Raw genomic sequence first — 25,809 nt, 5'->3', positions numbered from 1 at the left:
TCCTGGGATTTTACTCAGGGTCTGAGTCTGTCCTTGGGTTTTCTCAAGGCTAGAGCTCTACCACTTGAGTCACAGAAACACTTTTTATGTATGTGGTACCAAGGAATCGAACCTGGTTCTTTGTGCATGCTAGGCAAGCACTCAACCACTAGGCCAAACTCCCAGCCCTGCATAGCATTTCTTTTAAAGGTTTCTCTCTCTCTCTTTCTCTCTGTTCAGACATACACAATCAAAAATATGTCTCTACACAATAACCATTAACACATAATTATATATTATATATATAATACAAAAACTAAGATCATGCTAGGAACAATTCCTAGTGTAGTGTACACTGCAGGATTCCTGCATGTTACACCTGATGAGTTTCTGCTCACATGAGCCATTACTTCTACCTGTTTGGATGTGGAATTCCAGATGGGTTCCATAGATTATTTTACCACTTGCCTTTCATAAAGAAGAATTGCTGTCTACTCAAAGTAATTCAGACTGTTTTTGAAGTTACTGTAGTTTTGATTTGTATTCACTTGTGTTGTATGCCATTTCCTATTGCTTGCTCCCTGTATGGAGGGTTTAAACACTTGCTAGGCTGGCATGATAGAGCTGAGCCATGTCTCCAGCCTTATATTTTTATTGGTTAATTTTTAGGGTAAGATCTCCCTTCCTGTCTGAGTATACACCTGTACAGAAATCTGTTTAGTTTTAGGCTTGCTGATTTGGACTTTTCTTCCTAGGCTGGCCTGGAATCATGATCCTTCTAGTCTCAGCCTCTGACACACAAAGCTCAGGATGACACTGTGCCCAGCTATGGGCTGAGAAGGAGTTTAATGAATTTTTCTGTCTGACCTAGCCTCAAACCATGGTGTTCCCATTCTCAGCCTCCTAAGTAGCTGGGATTCCAGGCATGGTCAGCAGCTTGAGTTGTACACAGTAACGGACTTGGTAATCTAATGTGTCAGTCATGACTTCTGGTTTAGCGAGTTTATGCTTGAGGAGAATGCTTTTTTCTCACTCTTTCTCTTTCCAACCCTTTTCATTTAGAAGAATATCACAGAGGGAGAGGAAGACCCATTAACAACTTGTTTCAGATCTGAGCAACAAACCCAAGGAACAGTAGAGAATCCCAGTGCAGAATTATTTTTTGGCATAGAGTAAAGATGCTGGAAGCAAGCAGTGTCTGACAGTACTGATTCTATGGCATTTCTAGCATTATTTTATCCTTTCCCTCATCGCTACAAAATGACTGCTGCACCTCAAAAGTCATGTTCATATTAAACCAAGAAGAAAGCAGAAAGGCAGGAGTGTGTTCCTTTACTTAGAGAGAGGCAAGCCTTCCAGAGCTCTGCCTCCTTCCTTCTCAGGAGACCCAGCTGTGTTTTCCAGCACTTTGTCAGAAGGCCATCATTATTGGAAAAGCCTCTGCGCTGAAGGAAGGGAGCTAGAAATCCTTTGGGACGGGCCAGTGGACAGGCACCATGGAAGTCCACTTCCACCTTGCCTTTTCCTTTCTATTTCTCCTCGAATTTGTGGCCCTCTTTCCCCTATTCCACCTGGGTCTGTGCTCATGAAGGAGGCAGCACTGTTTAAAGTGATTACCTGAGATTTCTTTGGAGAAATAAAACTAGCTTCACTAGAAATGAGAAATATACAACAGAGGAAAGAGAACAAATGGCTGTGAAACAGGACGTCTTTATTAGAGCAGAGGAAGGGGGGAAAGCGCTGGAGCCAGCAGGGGTGGAGGCACACTCACGCTGCACTCAGTGGATTCATGCAGTGAGCACGCAGTGCCCGTGCAGGAAGCAGAACTCATCTTGTTGCCTGTGAAATGTGCCACAGCTTACAGTTTCCTATGGGTTATTTAATTGTTACCGAGAAATAGTGAGCATTTGCATGTCTGCAGAGCAAATAACAGCAAAGTACGGGTGGCATTCACAGACTATCTAAAAAGACTCTTCTTCATGTCACCTAGTAACATAGATCCTTAGGGGGTCTTATTCCCTTAAAAAAGTGCTTTCATGTAGAATAGAACATTACATTACAACCATGAAAACAGCAAAACCTCCCACAAGACCAGACTTGCTGCTTTTCTCAGATTTTTGGTTTTTTTCCTCCGTCCTCCCCCCTGCCTCTGAGCTGTCGTCAAGGCCACCTTGCAGATGAGTGTTCAAACTGTACCCGTCAGGGAGCTCCCCAGGGACTAGTCACCCTCACTTGAGCTTGAACTCCCAGTGTCAGATGCCTCACTGCTATGGCCCCTTTTAGAAGGCCTAAAGCTCCTGTGAGAATGGGGTCTTCGGTAACTCCAGGGGCCTCTCCTTTGAGACCTCTCTTTATTCCATGGAGAATTATGTTGTCCATCATGGCTCTGTCTGTTGGGGACATTGTGGGAGCCCATTTCATTTCTAATTTCATTACCAAGGCCATGAGAAGGGGTCAGTAGGCCCTGCCTTTTTCCCTGACTGGAGAGTCTTGGTTTCTCACTTAAGGTCACCTCATTCCCATTAGATTGTTCTGGTCTTTTATTGTAGCTACCCTTGCCATGTTTAGGGATTTCATTGTAATTAGCACTTTCACTTGAATCTCTACCCCCTTCTTTTCCTTTCTCTCTTGGTGGTGAATTGGGATAATGAAGCTCCACTTTTCCTTGATGAGCATTTTGGCTGTTTCCTTCCTTTCCAGGGAGTTGCCTAAAATCAGAATTCCCTATGATGTCATTGCTGCCCTCCACCAGGCGCACACCAGTACCTGTCTCTCTCACTCTGTCACTGCTGGCTCCAGTGACACTGCCACCACGATCATCTCTCTCTGGGAGCTCGTTGTAACCTGGTACTCTTGGGTCAAGATTAATAGTCTCAGATCCACCTTGGCCTGAGATTTCTGTCTGAATATCTGGACCTATAACTCCTCCTTCCCCACAAAAGTCCTTAAAAGGCTGACCATCCCCACTGAAAGGAGATTGCCCATTATCCCCTGTGTTCCCCTGAGGATCTGTGTCAGTACTGCCCTCGAAGTCACTGGGGATGTTTTGGCCTCTGGGGAGCTGTGTTAGGTAGTGAGTATCACGTCTCATGTGGTGGTTGCTCTTGCTTTGTATAGAGCTGGTATGGTCTTGGGGACCTCTTTGTTGGTTCTTTTTCCCTCCTGAATGGGCTTTAACATAGTTGACACCTGGTTGACTTTTGTTTAGCACATTGCGGCGTGTCTTCTCTTGGCTTCCCTCCTTCCACAGTTCTGTCACCATCACCGGCCTCATGCTATTTTTCATGAGAATGGCTCCATATTCTTCCTGGACAAATAAGTGACTTATCGCGTCATCTCCACCCTCAGTTCTTTTCTCTGCAGTGGATTCTGGAATCCAGGGCATCATTAGGTCATCTCGGACATTTTCTTTGTGATGGATACCAGGGTTGTCATTGACTGCCTGTGTCTTTGCAGAAAGATTTGAAGAATTAGTGCTTTGAATATTTTCGCTGACTGCAAAAAGGGACAGGTCAGTTTTTGTCTTCTGGGTAATGTTCTCGTTAGGTGTGGCCTCTTGGCTTCTTCTCTGCTCCAAAGGATCAAAAGCAACATTGTTGATACATTTTTCCTCCTGCTAAAGTATAATTTTCAACACAATGGTTATTCTATGTAAAGAATCAAAGCAGGATAATTATCAGGCAGTATCTAAAAACCAAATTGTCATGTATTGTACAAAACAAATAGAGGTTTATTGGCAGAAATCATTTTTGAATGAACAAGGCAGGTTTCTTGGAGAAAAAAGAATGAGCTGGGCTTGGTGGTGGTTAAGGTGCAGATCTGCAGATGGAGGATGGAAGAAGAGTTTAAGAGTCAACTGGAAATTCAACAACTGAAAGACAATATTGATAACTCTCTATGCCTGGAGCAGAGCGATCATCAATAAGAGGATTAGAAATATCAGAAAGGTTAAGATCAAATTGTTAGTTACTAAAGGCTGGGAAGAGTGCAGTGGGAGAAAAAGATGAAGAAACATTTAGCAATATAGAATAGTATCAAGTTATAGAAGAATAAGAATTTCCAGTATAGTATTGCATATAAGAGGGCATTATAGAGTACAATTATAACAGTGTGTTGTACATTTCTGAATGCTAAAAGGCTTTTGAAAGTTTTTTTTACAAAGGAGAAATGATATATAATTTGAGGCGGTATATATGTTTTATTTCACTTAAATATTATGTAATGTAGAGCTGAGCACAATGGCTCCCACCTGCAATACTAGCTACTCAAGAGACTGAGATCTGAGGATCAAGGCCCAAAGACAGCCCGGTGTTAGGTCCTTTAGTGCCCGGGCTGGCTTTGATTGATCCTCAGTTCTCAGCCTTCTGAGTAGCTAGGATTATAGGCGTGAACCACAGAGCCTGGCTGAACCTGAGACTCTTATCTCCAGTTAATCTCTAAAAAAAATGGGAAGTGGGGCTTGGCTCAAGGGTAGGATGGTAGTCTTAAGCTGAAGAGCTCAGGGACAGCACCCAGGCCAAGTTCAAGCCCCACAATCCACCAAAAAATATTGTATAATGTAGACATATATCAAAACATTTCATAATGTCTTTAATATGAATCCAGTATTTCATACTTTAGTGTATTGGTTCAAAGGTAAATGAAAAGAGAAACAGAAAGAGTATAAGAAATGAATTTCGAAATGTAGATTTTTGGCGGCCATTGAAGAAAGCTAGCGATGTGAGAAGAATGTTGATTTCAGAGTGATGTTTGCTTGGCACTGGACGTTTACACTTGTAATTTAGTTATTTAGGAAGCTGAGATCTGGAGGATCAGGATTTGAAGGCCAGCCTGGGAAGGAAAAGTCGTGACGTAACCACTTGCAAAATAACCAGCAAAAAACAGGGGTAGAGGTGTGGCTCAATCAGTAGAATGTCAGCCCAAGAAGCATGAAGCCCTAAGTTCAAGCCTGGTACCCGGAGGGGGGAGGGGGCACTGCATTGTCAAAAATATTGAGTCCTTAGACATGAAATGCATTTTGTATTTAACATCTCTTTTCCCCCTCCACCATATAAGAATACTGTTTTCCTTAGAGGGCTGTCTGTTACAACATGTGTATGCTAGCTATTGGGAGTAGGTTTACAAAGTTAGTAATGGCTTACGGAAGCACTCCCTGATCATCCGAAGTTTGTTACTACGCCATCTGCAGAAGTGACAGGCACTTATGTTTGCCAATGTACTGTATACATTCCATCACAAGAATGCAGAGAATTCTTTTATAAAGGAAAACATTGTTTTTAAAAACTGGGAATTGGACCTAGGGCTTCCTGCTTATGAGGCAAGACTGTGAGATAGGTTCTCACTAAGTTTTCCTGGGATGGCCTTAGCTGGTGATCCTTTCACCTCCACCTTTCTCAGAGTAGCTGGAATGGGGTTACAGCATGTAGTACCATACCCGGCTCGATACTATGTTAAACTGATATGTTACAGTTCATGATGTGTTGGAAGACACAATAAAACAAAAATAGAAACATCTTTTGGTTTTGCATTTGCTTGTGTTAAGTGATTTCTAATTAGGCCATTGACTATATATGTTCTGTGAATCCACTGATGAATCTACTCTCCTTGCTGCTTTCCCACTCTGTGCCTTATCTATGTTACTGTCTTCTGGAGGACATACACACTTCTGTTTTCTTCTAATCTTGCTCAGACTCCAAGGCTTAGCTCATTATTTCTACCACACAGCTTTCCCTGAATACTAGGCAGAGGATTCAGTAGAGTTCTTTCTACTCCAAGCCTCTTAAGCATGATTATTGTTTCTTTTTAATATTTTTACCTTCACTTCAAGTATGTTGCTATTAATTTTATCAGACACTTAGATTAGGTCTTCAGAGATGCCAAGTAAAGGTCAATGAGCAGTAAAAAGAAAAGAAAAAAGTATTCCAAAAGGAAAGGAAGTCCTTCTTGCACAGGAAATGAAACCCCATTGGGAAAAGCAAATAATCTTCTGGCCCATGGCATTTTAGGTTGTTTCCAGCTCTTTGGGCAGTGATTCAGTGAAAGGGAATGACGTAAGGAGAATTCATGTCATCTCCATGACAAGGGATCATTCTTCCCTTTATTAGCATCCCACAGATGGAGGCACCTATGGGGTAAATGTAAGATCTACAAAAGTGAGTCCCTCTTAACCCGCTTTTCCTACGTCAAAGATAACTCTACCTGGGAAACTCTCATAAAATTTCCAAATATCATGCATACACAATGAAAGAATCCAACTAACCATGGATATCTAGGGTCCACCAAACCATCACCACCTCAGCAGAACCAAGTGGATGACTCCAGAACAGAGCTGTGTAGTAGTGAGGCTTGAGGACAGTGAGGAAAAGAAGTCACCAGCCATAGACAGAAATCCCAGAGCAAGTGATTTCTCCTAGTGCTAGCCCAGAACTTGGCTCATGTAAAGGTCCTTCACTCAGAGCCAGCTTATCTTTATGCTGGTTTGATCTTTTCTTTCCAGGTGATATGTAAACATAGTTAGGAATGTAGTCTCTATGCTTTTTATGATGGCCCTTGTGTGTTCTCTACTGTAAGCTTATATTAAGGTGGGTTTCTCTCTCTTCTTTTATGCTTTAACACATTAAAAATTACCTTTCTGTAGTTGTTCAATGTAGTTTATGAATGTAATGCACTTTGATAAATGCTACCCAAAGTTTATTTGTCTCTTACTAAGACTCTTTCTTGATTTCTTTCTAATAATAGAAAATATTTTTTATGGAACTGCATTAAACTGCAGGCAAAGGACATAGCTAGTAAGCTAAATAGAAAGTCCACAGAATGGGAGAAGATCTTTACTAACCATAAAACAAAGACCTCATATCTAAATATATCTATAGCTTAAAAAATTGAATCTCTCCAAAACAAATCTTCAAAGAAACAACCATCCCATTAAAAGATGGGCTAAAGACTTAAAGAGAGACTTCTCTGAAGAAGAAATAAGAATGGCCTGTAGACACATGAAGGAATGCTCAACATCTCTGGCCATAAAAGAAATGCAAATCAGGGGCTGGGAGTTTAGCCTAGTGGTAGAGTGCTTGCCTAGCATGCATGAAGACCTGGGTTCCATTCTTCATTACCACATACATACAAAAAAGCCGGGAGTGGTGCTGAGGCTCAAGTGGTAGAGCACTAACCTCAAGAAAGTCCAAGGACAGTGCTCAGGACCTGAACTCAAGCCCAGGACTGGCAAAAAAAAATGCATGTGAAAGGGTATCAATGTATGTGAATTAATGCACCTTCTATCTGGCAAATATCATGGAAGCCTTCTATTAATTACAATAAAAATATATGAAAAAATGCAAATCAAAATAACTCTGAGATTCTACCTCACTCCAGTTAGAATGGCCATGATCAAGAAATCTAATAACAACAGATGCTGGTGGGGATGTGGCCAGGAGGGATCCCTACTACACTGTTAGTGGGAGTGCAAACTCGTTCAACCACTATGGAAAGCAGTATGGCGGTTCCTCAAAAGACTGAACATAGAGATTCCCTACAAACCAGCAATTCCACTCTTTGGCATTTACCCAAATGTCCAGTAAGAAGGGCATACTAAAGCCACTAGCACAACGATGTTCATTGTAGCACTATTTACCATACCTAAGATATGGAACCAACCTAGATGCCCCTCAGTAGATGATTGGATCAAGAAGATGTGGTATATACAATGGTATTCTATGCTGCCATCAGAAAGAATGACATTGCCCCATTTGTAAGGAAATGGAAAGACTTGGAACAATTATTAAGCGAAGTAAGCCAGAACCAAAGGAACATAGGCTCAATGGTTTCCCTCACTGGTAATAGTACACATTTACGACTCATCTAGCAGAGGATTACAATAGCATAAAACCTAGATACATAAGGTCATATAGGATGTGGCTTAATGAAAGGATCTCCAGGATCAAGAACTTTATCTTGTGTGATTGTTGTTCTTATTGTACTATGTTATTTCTCTTCTCTATTGTTGCCCTTTAGTTAATCTAATATCATTACAGCATTTGATTTTGTACCTGGCATGTTGTATATACCTGTTTATGTGAACTAGGAAAGGGAAGGGGGGAAACAAGACGAGAGGATGGGGTGGCGAGAGGGAAATGGGGACAAAAACATGAGAAGGGGTATCAATGTGAGAAGCAATGCACCTTCTGTCTGGCAAATGTAACTGTAAGCCCTCTATTAATTACAATAAAAAGAAAGTATTTTTTAACTTGGGAGAAGTGGTGTTCTGCCCCTGACAAAGTGTTCTACCGTGTTATCACTGGAGGGGGTGTGTCAGCCAGTTCCTGAAGACAGCCACTACTCCTTTCTACAAACTTCTAAATGGGCCTGACCTGTGTGTGTGACTGACTAGGTTCTATCAATTCTATTATCAAATTTTAATGCAAATACTTCCAGTCAGGGGTGAGAGAATTAGGAGAAAATTGAGTTTTGGCAAAGCTTACGTCTGGCATCCAAGTTGGCAAAGCACGAAGCATGAGCATTCAGGTTTTCTAAAAGTTTATAGGTTGGGCCTATGTAATCGTCAGCTGAATTGAAAATAGAATGAGAATAGAAAATGAAAATGAGAATAGAATTCTTGGGTATAGCCTGGAGAAACTGTGGGAGGCAGAAGAAGCTGCAATTTGGTGATATCAAGGCTGAGAACATTTGCTTAATTTTTCTGGTGAGGTATGGAAAACAAGTTCCCTGGAAACAAAATTCCCCATTAAGCCCGCTAGCCACCTTTCTACCCTTGCCTAGTTTCTCAGTTGTTCTCATGTACACATGTGGGAAGCAGTGCATTCCACATGTATCCCTCTGAAAGTTGCCTGGCAAAGCATTGTTTCATTTGAAGGAAGAAATCACATTTATACCATCTCCATTCATAATGCTTCTCTGAACCAAGTGTAGGTGGCTTAGCCTGTAATCCTAGCTATCCAGGAAGCTGAGATCTGAGAATCATGGCAAATCAAAGCCAGTTGGAGAGTCTCTTAACTGCAATTAACCAGCAAAAAGCTGGAAGTAGACCTGTGGCATCCAGGGGTAGAAGGCCAACCTTAAAAAAGCTAAGAGATAGCGCCTAAGCTCCAAGTTTAAGACCCATTGTGAACACACACACACACACACACACACACACACACACACACACACCCCTTCCCTTCTTGTCTATCATTGTGAATTATAATACCTGCTTCAGGTATTACATGCCAACATTCTGTTGAATAATGTTGTTTTTCCACTCTACTCAAGAATATTTTGCCTGTAACCTTTTTCTTTTATTGACTTTCTTTCTTTGCAGAGCCAAAATAGAGTTGTTTGAGAAGAATAATTTTATTTACCTTCTGTTCCTCCACACAGCCTTGACTGGTTTTCACAGTCTGTGGTTGAAAAGTCTGCAAGGAAATAACGACTACAGCTTCACCAAATAGGACTTTTTACATTCATTTCTTCAAACAACAGTCATTTAATTTATTTTCCCCTCTCGGTTCTGGAAAACCATCCTGACAAAAGGACTATGGATCCCTCTCATCCCCTCATGTTTATTTTATTATGAAAGAGGGTTCCATCTTTGCTCCCCTTCCTTCATCCTGAGTAAGACAATATTATCCCTGCTGTAGAACCAGATTCTAGCATGGAGAACCACCACTTGGCAGGGTAGAGAGAAGCAAGCATCACATCCTAGGTGAAGGGAATTTGGGAGCCTTTGATGTCCACATGAAAAGAAAATTTCATCAGACTATATTGTGTGCAGTGATAGAATAAGTTCAGCGTTGATTTCTTTTGACTTGTTTTGGTTTCTTTTGACTTGATGGCATCGATCCAGCAGGAGTCAAACCATCCTCCTGAATGTTTAATGATACTTGGCCCTTATCTTGCCAGTCACCTGACCAGAATTTTTTGCTCCCGGCACTGTCAAAATTTCTTGAGGGGAGCCAAGTGCTGGTGGTTTTACACCTGTAAATATAGCTATTTGGGAGGTGGAGATTTAGAAGGTTGTGATCAGAGCCTATGGTTTTGCTGGGGCAAAAGATTCCTGAGATCCTCATCTCAACCAGTAGCGGGTCATGGTGGTACACACCAATCAACTTAGTCCCTCAGGAAGTCTCGTGACCCAGGTTGACCTGTGCAAAGAGCAAGATTTCCATCTGAAGAATAATCAGAGCAAAAATATCTAGACATGTAGTCCTAAGTTCAAACCCCAGTACTATCAAAAAGAAAGGAAGGGAGGAATGTGGGGGGAAGGTAGGGAAGAAGGAAGGAAGGAAGGAAGGAAGGAAGGAAGGAAGGAGAGAAGGAAGGAAGGAAGGTGGGAAGAAAGGAAACAAGGAAAGAGAGAGAAGTTAGATGTTGAGGACCCCTAAGGGTAAAGGATCACTGCTGAAGTTGACGAAGACTAGAAACTAAGACGAAATAGAATCAGATAGCTATTCGTGGCCTCTGAGCAGAATGTATCATAGAAGAAGAACACACAGAGTAGAATCCCAGAGTAAGGTTTCTATAACAGAAGTAAGTTTAATGCTTTTTTTACATTTTTGTAATTTTGTTTATTTTTGAGTCCTAGCTCTTATGTGGCAAGAGAAACCAATGAGTGGAGTGCATTTTGTGTTTTCATTTGTATATGTGAGAGCAGAAGTAGCCACTGTGGAGAAGAAAAGTCTCCCAAGGAAAGATTTAAGAGGGATTATATAATCCAGCTGTCCTACTCGCCTACAGAGCACTTGTTTTTGTTTTCCTGCCTAGATTCTGATTAACAACTTCTTTTAGAAATATAAATTGAAAAGCTGAGAACTGGTGGCTCAAGCCTGCAATCCTAACAACTTAGGAAGCTAAGATCCTGAGGATCGAAGTTTGAAATTAGCCTGAGCAGAAAAATCCCTGAGGCTCTCATCTCCAAATAACCAGCAAAAACTTGGGCTGTAGGCATGACTCAAGTAGAAGGACAACTAAGGAAACTGAACAAGTGAGAGGCTCTGATTCCCAGTACTGTGTGTGTGTGTGTGTGTGTGTGTGTGTGTGTGTGTGTGTATAAGAAAGAGAGACAGAGACAGAGACAAAGAGAGAGAGACAGAGACAGAGGGAGAGAGATAGGAGAGAGAAGAAAAGAAACGAGGATGGAAGGAGAGAGGGTGGACAAAAGAAAGAAAGAGAGAGAGAAAGAAAGAAAGAAGGAAGGAAGGAAGGAAGGAAGGAAAGAAAGAAAAGAACGAAGAAGCTTTAAAAGTTTGGTGAAAGTACCCCATTGGCTATTACTAGCTATCTAATATTTCATTTCTTCTAGAGATAAACAATAATTGGTCAACCAATTTATAAATCATGCTTTGTTTATATAATACCTCACATCAGAGTATGTGAACTAATTTTGCATAGAAATATCACTTGAGTCTTGTAATATCCCCTATGAGATTTACAGTAGATGAAATAAATCTGCCTACACTCATAGCTGGTAATGGTAGAAATAGAGGAGATTTTTTTTTTTAGACATGAAGTAACTTCTTTTTTTTTATTTTTATTTTTTGGCAGATCTGGGCTTAAGTTCAGGGCCTGAGCACTGTCCTTGGACTTTTCTCAAGCTCTACCACTTGAGCTTTAGCACCACTTCTGGCTTTTTCTAAGTATGTGGTACTGAGGAATCGAACCCGGGTCTTCATGCATGCTAGGCAAGCACTCTACCACTAGGCCAAACGCCCGGCCCAGGAGATTTTTTTTTAGTAGAATTGGGTACCTTAAAGTCTGAGGATGAAAATAATAGTGACTTAAGTAATTGTTTATAAAAGAACATTGATTAATAAAAGGAAATGTTTCTGAAGTTTATATTGAGTTTTCAAGATCTATTTTATAATTTTATTCTCTAGTGCATTTATTTATTATGTTGGTTCTAATGATCTTGTAAATATAAATTTAGACAATTACATAATTTTCACTAATATCAAATAGTTCTGTGAATGGGGTTGAAGGAAGAATAAGATCTAAAAATGAAATACTAGATATTAAGCTATCCGTGCTTGTGACTCACCTGTGTAACACTAGTTACTCAGAAAGGTGAGGACTGAGGTTGAAGCCAACCTTGGAAGAAAAATATAAGAGACCCAAGAGATTCAATTTCCAATTATCCAGCAAAAAATGGAATAGGAGGTTTGGCTCAGGTGGTAGAGCACCAGCTCAGAAGTTGAAGAAGTGCAAAGTTCTTTATGCAAACTCTAGTACCACCACCCACACCAAAAAAGAGACATTGACGAAGATGAAGAAATGAAAAAGTGGTTATATTCACAGAATGCACAGGGACACAATCACACACATTTATGTATTAGCAGTATATTCTGGACTTTTAGAGTACCCTAGTATAGTTATGATTTATTGTGACTTAGAACAAAGTCCTTACAGTCTAATTGCTTATTGATGATGTTAATTAAACTGCATGTTTCAAGAATCTTTTATTTCTTTTCTCATATCTTCATTTCTTTTCTCAAATGTCATATTTGGCTTATAATTGTAAGGCATATCATGTGCAAGTGATTCAGTATATACTGACATTGTATTCTCTTCCTCCTCAACTTATTGTCGGTAATTTATGTGGGAGAAAGCCTCCCACAAAGCCAAATGTTGTCTCCATACCACTACTGAAGGCTTCGTTGAAATCCACACCCCTCTTTTCTCCCCTAACACCTACTTTGGTGGTTGACATGGGCCTCATAACGGACATTGCCTACCTTTGGCAGGAAAGCTGGCACTCACTTCTGATTGCCCCATCACTTGGTAGATGTTGACATAGCACTTTACTGGAAGTGGTCAGAAAGGCCCACTCCAGCGATTTCAATTGGCTGGACTAACCTGAGTCAGCAAGGCCCACACTCCCACCATCCTGCCTTAGTGCACAGCTGTTATGTCTCTGATGGAGTGTGGTCCTGTGAGTTGAGTCTGAGAGATGTCTGTGTCTGGAAATATGGCCCCTGGGAATGTGTGAGAATGTGTGCTGAGAGAGGAAGGCTTTCTCCAACCCTGCGTCCTCACCAGATGGTGTGGTTAATTCTTGTTGGTCTGGTTACCCAACTGGTCATGGACTTGTCCAGACCTATATTTAAGCAAAGCTAGCAATAGTTGTTTCCATAGTTTGTTCAGCCAAAAAAGTTACTGTGGAAAGCTGAGATGCTGTGAGACATTATCTAAATGAGCATATCGTTTACTCTGCACAACATGTCTGGAATGCTCAGTATTGTCACAGGATGATTTGGTCACATCACCCATGTGAATCAGAAGAACTCGGCACAGGCACAAAGGCTTTAGGAGCTTGGCTTGCTGAAGTACATAAGTGCTCTGTCCACCTTTGACCTTATTGGTGAATGAAGTAGCATTAGTAAGATGCCAGAGTGCTGAGGCCTTGCAAAAAGTACAGAAATATTTCATCTTTCTTCATTGTGCCATCTATTTACAAAACTGGTTAACTTAAAAAAAAAACCCAACACTTCCTGATAAATTCTTCATATTTTTAGTAGAACATTGAAAGATTCTTTTGACATATTTTAATTTTACCAAAGCCTCATTTGACATGGGAGGTTGTGACTGGCTATTGGTTTTCTCAAATGATATTGTTGTTGCTGTTCCTTTTAAGACAACATGGTGACACCTTGTAATTCAGCACATATTTTAAGACCTCTTGAATGACAGGCCCTTTGTGCCAAGTGCTAGATGCTTTTATTTGTTTGATGCTCTACTGTCACTGAATTATGTGAGTACTCCAAATTAAAAAAATTGCTATACAAACAGTGCAAGAGATGACATAAAACAGGAATGAATTTGCAAATGCTTACTGGTGCTGCCCAAGTGACACTGAAAAGGAGCAATCCTATGCCCACAAGTTGCATCTTTGAGAATCTCTGTGGAAAGACAATGAAAGTTTAGCCTTAAGTCCTTGTCACTGTATATTATAGCCATAAATAGAAGTACACACAAGCATCCTTCCTCCCTGAGCTGCATTTTTTTAACCTATGAAGTTACATCTATAGTTATAACTACAAAATCGGAATGCATATATAAGTAATTTGCATAACTTATAGCCAAGTACGGATATTACTAATGTGAAAATGAAAATTATTGAATATAATTTAAATAATGATCAGTGGATTGAAATAAAATTTTATTTATTTGTTTATTTATTTATTATTTATTTATTTATTTATAGTTTTGTGGGTCATGGGGCTTGTACTCGGCCTGGGCGCTGTCCCTAAGCTCTACAGCTAAAGGCCACGACCCTACCCTTGGGCCAAGCCCCACTTCCCATTTTCTATAGGTTAATTGGAAATAAGTCTCAGGTCCTTTTGTGCCTGGGCTGGCTTTGAACCTTTATCTTCAGATCTCAGCCTCCTGAGTAGCTAGGATTACTGGTGTGAGCCACTATATCCAGCAGAAATGAATTTTTATAGCCATAATTTCTTTGGTCTTTTGTCAGTTCTACATTTTTCCCCTTTTTCTTAGAAAGACATTATGAAGTATTTGTGAAATTCTAAGGGACAGCAAGTTAACAGTGAAGGTACAGCTCATAATAAAGTCTTTCAAAAAATTAAGGCAGCAGCTATCACTGGAGGAATAGGATTGTAACTGATTCCAGCCTAATCTACACTCATATGCATTAACAATGTATTTGAATTAGCACCACCGGGGCTAGAGACCAAAGGAATTTTCATTGTACTTAAACTGAAATAATTACTTACTTTAATGGTAGTTATTAAATATTAAAATGTGCCAAACATGGCTATAGAAATTTTACTTATGTTTAATTATTTGAGCCACATAATAATCATATGAGCTACTTAACATTGCCTGTATGTGACCCAGAGCTCATAGTTATTACAAGGCAGACTAGGATTAGAATCCAGGCAGTGTAGCTATAGCATCCTTCTCCCCGCTCTGTTTTCTTCTTCTTCCTCCTCCCCCTCCTCCTTCCCCTCCTCTCTTGTCTCTTCTCCCTTCCTCCTTCTTCTATTTTTTTTTTGCCAGTATCAGGGCTTGAAGTCAGGATCTGGGTGCTGTCCACAGTCCCTCAGCTTTCTTTGCTCCAGGCTAGCAATCTATCATTTGACTCACAAATGCATTTCCAGCTTTTTTGGGTGGTTAATTTGGTGGTTATGTGCTTCCCTTCTGGAGCTGGCTTCTAACATTGATGATCAGATCTCAGCATGAACCATAGGCACCTGGTTTAGAGTCAGTATTCTTAATACAGCCTACGCCATCTCAAACTTCTTTATCTTACTACAGAAAAATCTATGTTAACAAAGGAAAATTATATTTTGCATTGGGCCCCAAAATAATGTTTAGAATGCTATCATTCAGTTATACATCTAAATACATGTTTATAGTTTGATAAATATGTTAAAAGGCTCTAATGAGCTCACTTAACTCAAGCAGTTGTCAGACCGGAAAACTTAGCATAGCTTTGGACAATCTGTTGGTTTGGATGCACATTAATATTTTACTACCTGCCACATAAAAACATAGCTGCCAATATGAAGATAATAAATTTATGTTGTTCTTCATGGAGAAACACTTTTAATGGGAAAAGTAAATACCTTATAATCTTTAAACATTTCAAAATAAAAACTTGTTTGAAGAAATAAATTGAGTTATTAGGTATATTCTGAAATTCTAGGTTATTCTATTCCAACTTGATACAATTTTAAGAATCTTAATTCAAACTCCAATTTCACTTTCCAGGTATTTTATAGATAAGCCATTTATTAAATAACTTGGTGCTAGTCAGTAGAAATATCAGCACAGACAAGTTATGACCAGATTCTCTCGTTTCTGGTGTGTGGAGGGATATAACCTGACTTATGAAAATATAGAAGAAAATTAGCCATTGAGTGACTGTGTCTCCTGATACTGCTAGTAGCCAAATCAAAGGAAAAGAGGTACCATGCCATCAGTTTTAGTTGCTTTCCAGAGTTTTGTAACACACTCCCTATTTTATAAAACAAATTATTAAATACTACCTAGTTGTTCTCAGGAGAAAATATTTTCAATACAGATTTCTTTCACAAAAGTTACTTGTCTAGAGTGATAAGCATTTTGCAAACACAAATGACTATCACATAAATCCATTTTCTATCAGGAATATTAAAAGTGCCAAATTACCTGGTATCTTACCTTCAGGATACCTGGCTACCTTGCTGGATTAGCAGGCTTTGGACATTTTGCTGAAATTTAAAGTTTGCTGGTATTCCCAGTGTCCAATCAGCACTTTGCACCAGCAAACAAATTGTCCCCAGTGCCCACAGATAACCACAAGGGACAAAGTAATTTTCATCTAAAAATGTTCCTGTGGCAGAAAGCTGCTATCAAATGTTCCAGAAAGTGGGATAAACAGAAACATAAATACCCCAGTTTAGATATCATATTGTCAGATAATTAGAATTGATTCTAGAAGTATTCGTTAAGACTGAGTGGATGTCTCATGAGCTTAAAAACAGAAAAATACTTGCAAACTAACGAGATGAAATGTGGAAACTATTCTTGCCATTCTATAGAAAGTGGATCATCTCCATTCTGTCTTAAAAATTGAGAAACATAGCAAAACATGTTACCAGTGCCCACATATTGATAGGCATTGGTGGAACCAATAAACCAGGTGGAGGATAATCCATTCTTTATGTAGTTCACCATCCAGTGAAGACAATAAATAAGACAGTGATGTAGATGAAGGTCTAAAGAGAAAATATGTTGCAGGAAGGGAAGAGCAAGTGCTACATGTGGAAGGACAATCGGCTGAAATTTCAGTTAGGTAGTCCTAGGAAGCCACCAATGAGAGAATGACTTCAAAAAGTGTCACTGTACAGGTGATATACAGAGGGTTTACAGTTACGTAAGTCAGGTAAAGAGATATTTCATTTTGAAAAGTCACCCCTTTCCTCGCTCACTGCCATGTTTTCACCCATAAGTTGTATAGTTCATTTTCTTTTCTCCCTTCCTTTCTTCCTCCCTTCCCTCTCTCCCGCTCTCCTTCCATCTTCTTTCTTTCTTTCCTTCCTTCCTTCCTTGCTTCCTTCCCTCCTTCCTTGCTTCTTTCTTTCTTTCTTTCTTTCTTTCTTTCTTTCTTTCTTTCTTTCTTTCTTTCTTCCTTCCTTCCTTCCTTCCTTGTCCCCCTTCCTTTCTTTCTTTTCCTTCCTTCCTTCCTTCCTTCCTTCCTTCCTTCCTTCCTTCCTTCCTTCCTTCCTTCCTTCCTTTTTGCCAGTCCTGGCTTGAACTCACAGCCTGAGCACTATCATTGGGCTTTCTTTACCACTTGAGCCATAGCACCATTTCTGATTTTTTCTATGTATGTGGTACTGAGGACTCAAATCCAGGTTTTCATGCATGCTTGGCAAGCACTCTACCACTAGGCCAAACTCTCGGCTGTACGGTTCATTTTTCAACATAGTGTCTGGTGAGTACCACCAAACTGTATTTGTTTACCCTTTGTCCCCCCCACCCCTTTTAGATCCCCCCTTCTCCCAGAGACAGATAAATAAGCAAAACAAGACAAAAAGAAAAGTGAACAAGAACAACCAAGGAAAAAACCCTCTTGTTTCTATTTCTTGGAGTTCATTTCAGCATGTCTTATTTTATGTGATGAGAGGCACAGAGGCGTCGGACCTTTGCAATCCTCCGCTGGTCTCACTATGTGTGAATGCCTAGAGAAAGTGACTTTTGAGTAAGGACTTGGCTGTCCTTTGCATGTGTGAATCTTTCCACATCCGTATATTGAAACTTACACCCCAATAGGATATTATTAAGAGGTAGGACCTGGATTTCATCAAATGGTTAGTCACAAGGACAACAACTTTAATGTAAGGACCAGCGAGAGCTACCCCAGACCTTTTTGTCCTTCAGCTTTTCTACTGTGAGAACACATGGCCTTCCCCTGCTTGGAAGGATGAAGTAATAAGCCTCCATCTTGGAATCAGATAATCAACCCATCCCAACACATTTACCAAACTCTTTCTTTTTTAAATATATTTTTATTGTAATTAATAGAAGGGTTACGTTATATTCGCCAGATAGAAGGTGCATTACTTTGTGAACATTGCTACCCTTTCTCATGTTTTTGTCCCCATTTCCTTCTCCCCACCCCTCCCCTCATCTTGTTTTGCCCCTTCCCTTTCCTATTTCAAATAAACAAATAACATATATCAATATATCAGATAACAAGGTAAGATACTGTAACAATATGAGATTAACCAAGGGACAACAAAATTGATGAGAAATAACTTAGTACCTTAAGAACAACAATCACACATTATATGGCTCTTGTTTCCATATCCTGGAGGTCCTTACATTTAGTCTCATCCTATATGGCCTTATGTATCTAGGTTTTGCCCTATTGTAAACCTCTGATAAGAGAGTCCAAGGTGGGGCCAGGAGTTTGGCCTAGTGGTTAAAGTGCTTGCCTAGCATGCACAAAGACCCGGGTTTGATTCCTTGGTACCACATACATAGAAAAAAGCCAAAAGTGGTGCTGAGGCTCAAGTGGTAGAGCTCTAGCCTTGAGAAAGTCTAAGGACAGTGCTCAGGCCCTGAGCTCAAGCCCAGGACTGGCAAAAAAAAAAAGAGAGTCCAAGGTTTATACTAATTATGACAAATGAGGGAAACCATTGAGCCTATGTTCCTTTGAGTCTTTGCCAATATCTTTCTCTGGGACTTTCTAGTTTTAGAAACTGTGAAGGATAAACTTCTGTTCTGTATAAATTATTCAATCTGTGGTATTTTGTGATAGCAGGAACAGACCTGCGGCCATGTGCTTATCTAACCAGGTGAGGAAGTGTAGCTATTGATGAGATAAGGCCTAGGAAATCATTCGCTGCATAACTGGATACGTATATACTTCTTGTCAGCTCTCAGTGACCATCTGCATGTATTGACAATTTTTTATGGCCTGTGGATTATATTATAAATATCTAAATGGCCTTAGGCAGAAACAAGTTTCCCTATCCCCGATAAAGTAAAATATTCTATGTAAAAGCAGATTTTCTGAAACCAGAGACTTCTGGCTTGGACCAGAACAGAAAGAGCAGCCAAACTGGCTGTAGAACTTGAGCAAGGGTAATACCAGCAATAGATCAGAAAGGAATTAAGTGGCAGATAACATGGGAACTGGAGTCAGTGCAGGGTTTTGACTTTACACTGGGTGAGAAATAATTCTACTGATTTTATGTGTAGGTGTGTGTGTGTGTGTGTGTGTGTGTGTGTGTGTGTGTGTGTGTGTGTGCACGTTGCGTCTTGAACTCAGGGCCTGGCCACTGTTCTCAAGGTATTTTGCTCAAGGCTAGCATACTACCACTTGAACCATAGCTCTATGATTGGCTTTTTGGAAATCAATTGGAGACTAGAATCTCATAAACTTTATTATCTGGGCTAGTTTTAAGCTGTGATCCCCAGATCTCAGTCTCCTGAGCAGCTGGGATTACAGGAATGAGTCACTGGTGCTTGACTGCACTGATGGTTTTAAGTAGGAGAAAGATGGAAGCAACTTCTGAAGAAGAAACAGGGCAGAAAGATGACCCCCCAAAAAAACCCCTCTGTAATAAACTGAGAAAAAGCCAATGGGGTTTGAATCATAGAGGTGGCAAAGGTATGATGAGACATGCTCATATTCTGAATATAGTTCTGAAGTCCTGACATTGTTCCATGTGTGGGCTGTGAATGTAAAACAGGCATCAGGATAAGACCCACATCTTATCCTGCAACTGGGAAAATGAAGTTTCTTCTATTGATATAGGAAAATAATCCAAAGAAGAGAGTTTTGAAGTTGTAAGGAAGAAAGAAATTTTATAAGGTAGGTAGTTTAAAACTTGGAATTTATTTCTGTGGTACTTGAGATGGGTCAGAGCCTTATACTTGCTAAACTAGTGTTCTCCCAATAGGATGCCCTATCATTAGCCCAAGGGCTGGATTTCTCTCTCTCTCTCTCTCTCTCTCTCTCTCTCTCTCTCTCTCTCTCTCTCTCTCTCTCTCTCTCTCTCTCTCTCTCTCTCTCTCTCCCCCTTTCTCTCTCCTTCCCTCTCTCTTTCTCTCACTCTCCCTTCCCTCACTTTCTCCCTCCTTCTCTCTCTCTCCCCCTCTTCCTCTCTCTCCCTCTCGGTCTCTCTGTCTCTCTGTCTCTGTCTCTGTCTCTCTCTCTCCCTCTCTCCCTCTTTCCCTCATAATGCTTTGGCTTGTTTGCTCTGCTAGTGTTCTACCACTACAGCCACACCTGCAGATGTTTTCTGCTGCTGCTGATTGTTATTATTATTATTATTATTATTTATTAGTCAGTCATGGCGTTTGAACTGTGGGCCTGGGCACTGTCCCTGAGCTCTTCAGCTCAAGGCTACTGCCATACCCCTGGGCCTGGGCATTGTCCCTGAGCTCTTCAGCTCAAGGCTACCACCCTACCCCTTAAGCCACATGCCACTTCCAGTTTTCTAGTCATTTATTGGAGATAAGCGTCATGGAGCCAGACGTGATGGCTCACGCCTGTAATCCTATCTAATCTGGAGACTGAGATCTTAGGATCCTGGCTCAAAGCCAGCCAGGGTTCTAAAGTCAGTGAGACTCTTATCTAGAGCTGAAGAGCTCAGGGACAGCACCCAAGTAGAGAGTTCAAGCCCTATAACTGACAAAACTCCCCTCCCCAAAAGTCTCATGATGCTGGCATTGAATGGTGACCCTCAGATCTCAGCCTCGTGAGTAGCTAGGATTTCAGGTATGAGCCACCAGCACCCAGCTCCGTAAACATTTTTTCAAGACTTTTTCAACTTATATTTAATGCATAGAAGGGCCTTGAGGTACAATTTGTATGAACTAGAAATATTAAATGAGATGTCTAAGTTTTCAGTTTACCTCAGCTCTTCAAATAGACAGAAATCCAAACAAGTGAACACACAAACAAGACAGCCCTGGGTATCTTTGGCTAACAGAATAGTGCCTTGTCTATTTAAGTCTAATTCTTCTTTCTTCTTTGACCAAATTCTGTGGCTTCTCTTCAGAGGTTCTTGAGCTCATTATTAACATGCATCATAGCTAGAGTTTGCATCATGGGCTGGAGCCACTCCTGATTCACAATCTTTCAGTGATGAATTTCAGAATTCTCACCTGTTATCTTTTACCATGGGGCTTTAAAGTGAAACATATCTGAGTTCTTTACTCTACCATATGTTTACTCTAGTCAAACAACTCAATTGAAATTATCTGTACCTTGATGTCTCCATCTGAAAGTAAGAACATACTAATAAGCTGAAATTTCAATGAGTAATTTCTATGATCCAAGCGTGGGCCTTGATGTGTTGCACTGATTCATTCGATCACTCTAATTTCAGAAATGAGATCTTAAGACAATAAAAAACTTTCTCAGAATCACATATTCCACAAGTACAAAAGTCAGAATTTTAATTAAGTAATTGACTTCTAAGCAAAGTTTAAAACTATTACCCTGTACTGTTTCTTAAAGTTGGCATAAACACTAAATGAACACTTTTTATTCTATCATTTAATTATAGTTAGCATTTAATTATAGTTAGCATACCTTTATAATGAAATGATGACTGGCTATCAGCCCCATGCATTGATGATAATCTGTTGCTCAGGTAAAGCAAGTATCCTTATTTTTTCTCCTTTCTATCCTTTCTTGGCTTTCTTCTATGGCTTATTGGATTTGAAGCTAGTCAGTGAATCATTAAGAGAAATAATAAGGTTCACATGTAAGAGATTGTAATAGTCTGTTGCTTTAGATCATCATTAGTCATACCAAAGATTTCAGCCAAGTGCTAAGGAGCTGGGTAACAGTTTCCAAGGAAATGGAAATCAAGGAAAGGACAGAAAAGAGGAGTGTTCAGTCAACTATGAGACTGAACAAAAACATAAACAATGGATGTACATAAAAACTATAAAATATCCATTTTGAATTTTTGATATGCTATTACAGTTAGATCAATGAACTGCTCAGAAATCTGTGCAGTAACAGGTCATTCATGTTTTAAGCTTTTACATTTTTCCTAACATTAACCTTGCATTTCTAATGATTCAAGTAAAAAGGTAGGCACCTGGTTTGGGTTCACATGTAGTCTTATCTTATAAATGCATTATAGTTTATTATACTAGTTCTATTTAACTGCTGAAATAATTTTCTGTCTTAGGAGAACATGTCCTCTAGGAAGAAAATTCATACATTTTTAAGAGGAAAAAAATTTAATGTAGCATCTAATTCTACCAAGGAATGAATTGGCAGCAGTTAAATACACATGCCCTCAAAACTGAAATGGATTCAAAACCAAAAACAAAGAAAAATTCAACTCAAGTCTTAAATTTAGAACCTACAATTGACAAGCCAAAATAGCAAGACCCTATTCTGGGTAGAAGGTTGCCGAGAAGACATTTTCTGGGAGAGAAAAAAAACCTAGATCAATCAATTGCTGAATTTTTGTGGACATTTTGTTTCTTCCCTCTTGACAGTTGCTTTCCATGTAACATGTGAATTGTGAAGACTCAAAGAAATTGCCTAAATATATTGTGTTATGAAAGTTTAGTCATAACCTGTCTTAGGAATCAGTACCCAAAGACCAGGGTTCTACAACAAGGACTACTTATATATATATTTCCATGCAATCTTTGTTAAATGGAAAACTAAACTTAAGAAATTCTCATGTTCAGTGCAACAAGACATGAAAAGACAAATATCAAATCTCTTTGCTCCTTTTTTTTTTTTGTTAGTCCTGGCTTGAACTCAGGGCCTGAACACTGTCCTAGGGCTTTCTCAAAGCTAGAGCTCTACGACCTAAGCCATGACACCATTTTGGCTTTTTCTATGTATGTAGTATACAGTCTAGAGTGCATGCGAGGCAAGCACTCTACCACTAGGCCAAACTCTCGGCCCCAAATGCCTTTACTCTTATGTGGATTTTTCTGGAAGAGAACATAAATGTAGAAGGAGGACGATTTGAGAAAAGGAAGGGACCACCTGAGGGTGAGAAGGGCAGGAGAGGGTAATGCATAATATACATGTATGAAATTGTCAAAAGTGAAACCCATTAAAATCTTCTTAAAACCTCATTATTCGGGAAGCTTAGATCCAAAAGCTCATGTTTTAAAGCCATCTTGGGCAGAAAAGTTGGTAAGACTCTATCTCCACAGTAACCAATAAAATCCTGGGATGGTTTTATGGCTCAGCATTTGCTAAGCAAGTAAGATAAACAAGCTTGAGACATTGCATTCAAACCTGGTTACTGTAAAACATACATAAATAAATAAATAAATAAATTCATTCTTAGTATTCCATTAAGAAAGGGGAAATAAAGAAAGCGAAACACCTGGGCACTTTTGCTGGTGGTTTGTCTTTGGTTGATATACAGAGCAGTAACTCAAGGAGATGCGACATGAATGCAGTCATTTGCATCTTGGGATGACTTTTTCACTTCTCAACCCTCACTTGAGTCTGAACACTCTTTCAAAATGTTACCTTGCTAGGAGCCTACATTTTCTGCTCCAGTTGGTGGAATTCTCTTAGCAGTTTAGCACTTTTGAGTTGTGTTTCTCTTCTTATCTGCTACGGTCATCTCCCACTCAGACTTTTCTGTATGTGTGCTTTAGGCCCAATTGATTAGATATACATTTGCTCAAAGCTTTCTTTTTCTTCTGAGATTAATACTTACTAGTAGCCTCACAAAAAATAACACTCTTAGATAGATGGTCCTCTATGATGTAAGTGCATTTACTCTCTATTTATTACCTAGTTAACAGGAACCAGAAGCAGAACTTCCTTTCATTTGTCCCTTGAAGAATCTTCAGTGCTAGGAGAGTAGGGGAAGTGGTATTTGGGGAGTAGCCTGTTCTTTACCATAGCCACACTTACGAGTTGGTTGGATGTATTTATTTCCCACTGATCTCTAAAATAGCATTCAAAATTAATGTGCTGGAAGTCTTGCCATGGTGATTTTTTTTATTAGAATGAAATGTTTTTGTTTGAAACCAATTCATTCATGATATTCATGCTGAGCTAGAAAAGGGTCACTTAAAAAAAAAGTTATTGGACTGGGAGCATGGCCTACGGGTTGAGTGCGTGCCTAGTATGCACAAAGCCCCGGATTTGGTTCCTAGGTACCACATACACAGAAAAAGCTGGAAGTGGCACTGTGGCTTTAAGTGGCAGAGTGCTAGCCTGGACCAAAAAATGTCCAAGGACAGTGCCAAGGCCCTAAATTCAAGTCCAGAACTGGCAAAAAAAAAAGAGTTGCTTAGAACTACCTTTTCCTTTAGTTCAAAATTATTTTTATTTTTAGTTAGTGTTTTTTTGTCTTTGTGAATTTCAACAGAAATACATAAAAATTACAGCCAGTTGCAGAATCATGGAAGGGTCACAGGACAGTGTAAAGCTAGCTGTGTTTATATACCCAGGCTATTTGTTTACCATTCATCTTACTACTAAGCAAAGTGAAGAAATGTCAATATAATTTGTCTTTATTTTTATATAAGAGAGCAGTTTTATTACATCTTAAGATGTAACTCAGAGGATGTAGTTAACATGTAATTATAATGATACCAATCCTTCCTTTCAGGACACGGTGACATAGTTGAAAGTGGCTGAAAAAGTTCTTTGTGACTCAAGAGGAAAATATCTCTCACTCTCAAATTAGTATATTTTAGAGGTTTCCAGGTTGCTTTTCACTGCTAAGAATTTTTTATATAGGAGCCAGAGCATGATATTTACTAATGAGTTTATTTGGTGTACATAGGACATGTATTTTGTTTATATTTTCCTACCTAATTATGGCATATCTAGTCTCCTCTGCTTTTAATTTTTTATCTACCCTGCATTATTTTATTTTAGCTTTAAACTCAGATTTTTCTCTATGCTTCTCAGTTCCAGTAATCTATTGCCATTTAACACATCACTACAAAACTTCATTTGAAACAACAAACTGTTGTTTCCCCATTGCTTCATATGTTGACTTGGTTCAGCTATATAGTTCACACCTGGAATCTGTGAGAGCACAATAAGAAAGGAGTGGGTACAGGAATCATCTGAAAATTTAACATAGTGCACATCTAAGATGGTATGTAGTGTTCCTCCATGTGATTTCTGTCTTCAACAGACTAGACTGGATTTCCAACATGGTGGCTCCATGGGGTTGAAAACCCACAAGCTTCACTTGTGAGAATTACTTTCTGTTATTCAGCCCTGCCTCAAGAAATTATCCTCTTGTGCTTTGTGAGTCTCAGGTCTCAAGAGTAGAAAGTAGAGATTGAGAGGCTGAATTTGTTGGCTGTCACAAAGTTGTTCTTTACATTGGTCAAGGAGTTTAGAATGGAAAAAGTGCAGACATGGGATATATTCTTCAGGGGAGCAGCACACTGAAGAGCTTATGGAGTAGAAGACAGTGGTATGAACATTTGGGGATTATAAGGTATGCCCAGAACATTCTCTGCTGGTAACTCAGGCATTTAGCATTCACTAAACGTTACTCTCAAAATACTTTGTGTACTGGATTTGTTAACAGCCCATTTTACTCAACATGAAACATTTGTTTGTGTTTGTGCTGCTGATTTTTCATTATTCTCCAGTAGGTAGAAATGAGGTGAGACTTTCTGCTAAGTGGTGAGACATTCTGCTCATCTCTCTAGATTTAACTAATCTCAAGGGAGAGACAGTACAGAGAAAATAAACTATCTTTAAACATTCATTTAAAATGATGTGTCATGTTGTATTCCATCTAGAGACTGTGAGAAGTATATTATAAACAACTCCAGAAAGAAAATCAATACTTTAAAGTACTAAATACCAGAAACTTTCACTGGGTTTTAAAGTAGAGTTTAGCA

At 39.5% G+C, this 25,809-nt stretch overlaps 1 protein-coding gene across 1 annotated transcript; it reads right to left on the bottom strand.

Moving 5' to 3' along the window:
* Positions 1-2,197: 2,197 nt before the first annotated feature.
* Positions 2,198-3,382, bottom strand: Mepe (matrix extracellular phosphoglycoprotein). Its single transcript, XM_090343992.1, has one exon. It carries the CDS (start codon positions 3,365-3,367, stop codon positions 2,198-2,200), a length of 1,170 nt encoding a protein of 389 aa, XP_090200118.1. The 5' UTR covers positions 3,368-3,382.
* Between the last annotated feature and the right edge of the window lie 22,427 nt (positions 3,383-25,809).

The sequence above is a fragment of the Megascapheus bottae genome, chromosome 13 (genome assembly GCF_031878675.1).
Source record: "Megascapheus bottae isolate mThoBot1 chromosome 13, mThoBot2.hap1, whole genome shotgun sequence".
Classification (NCBI taxonomy): domain Eukaryota; kingdom Metazoa; phylum Chordata; class Mammalia; order Rodentia; family Geomyidae; genus Megascapheus; species Megascapheus bottae.
This window is presented reverse-complemented; position numbering and strand designations above follow the sequence as displayed.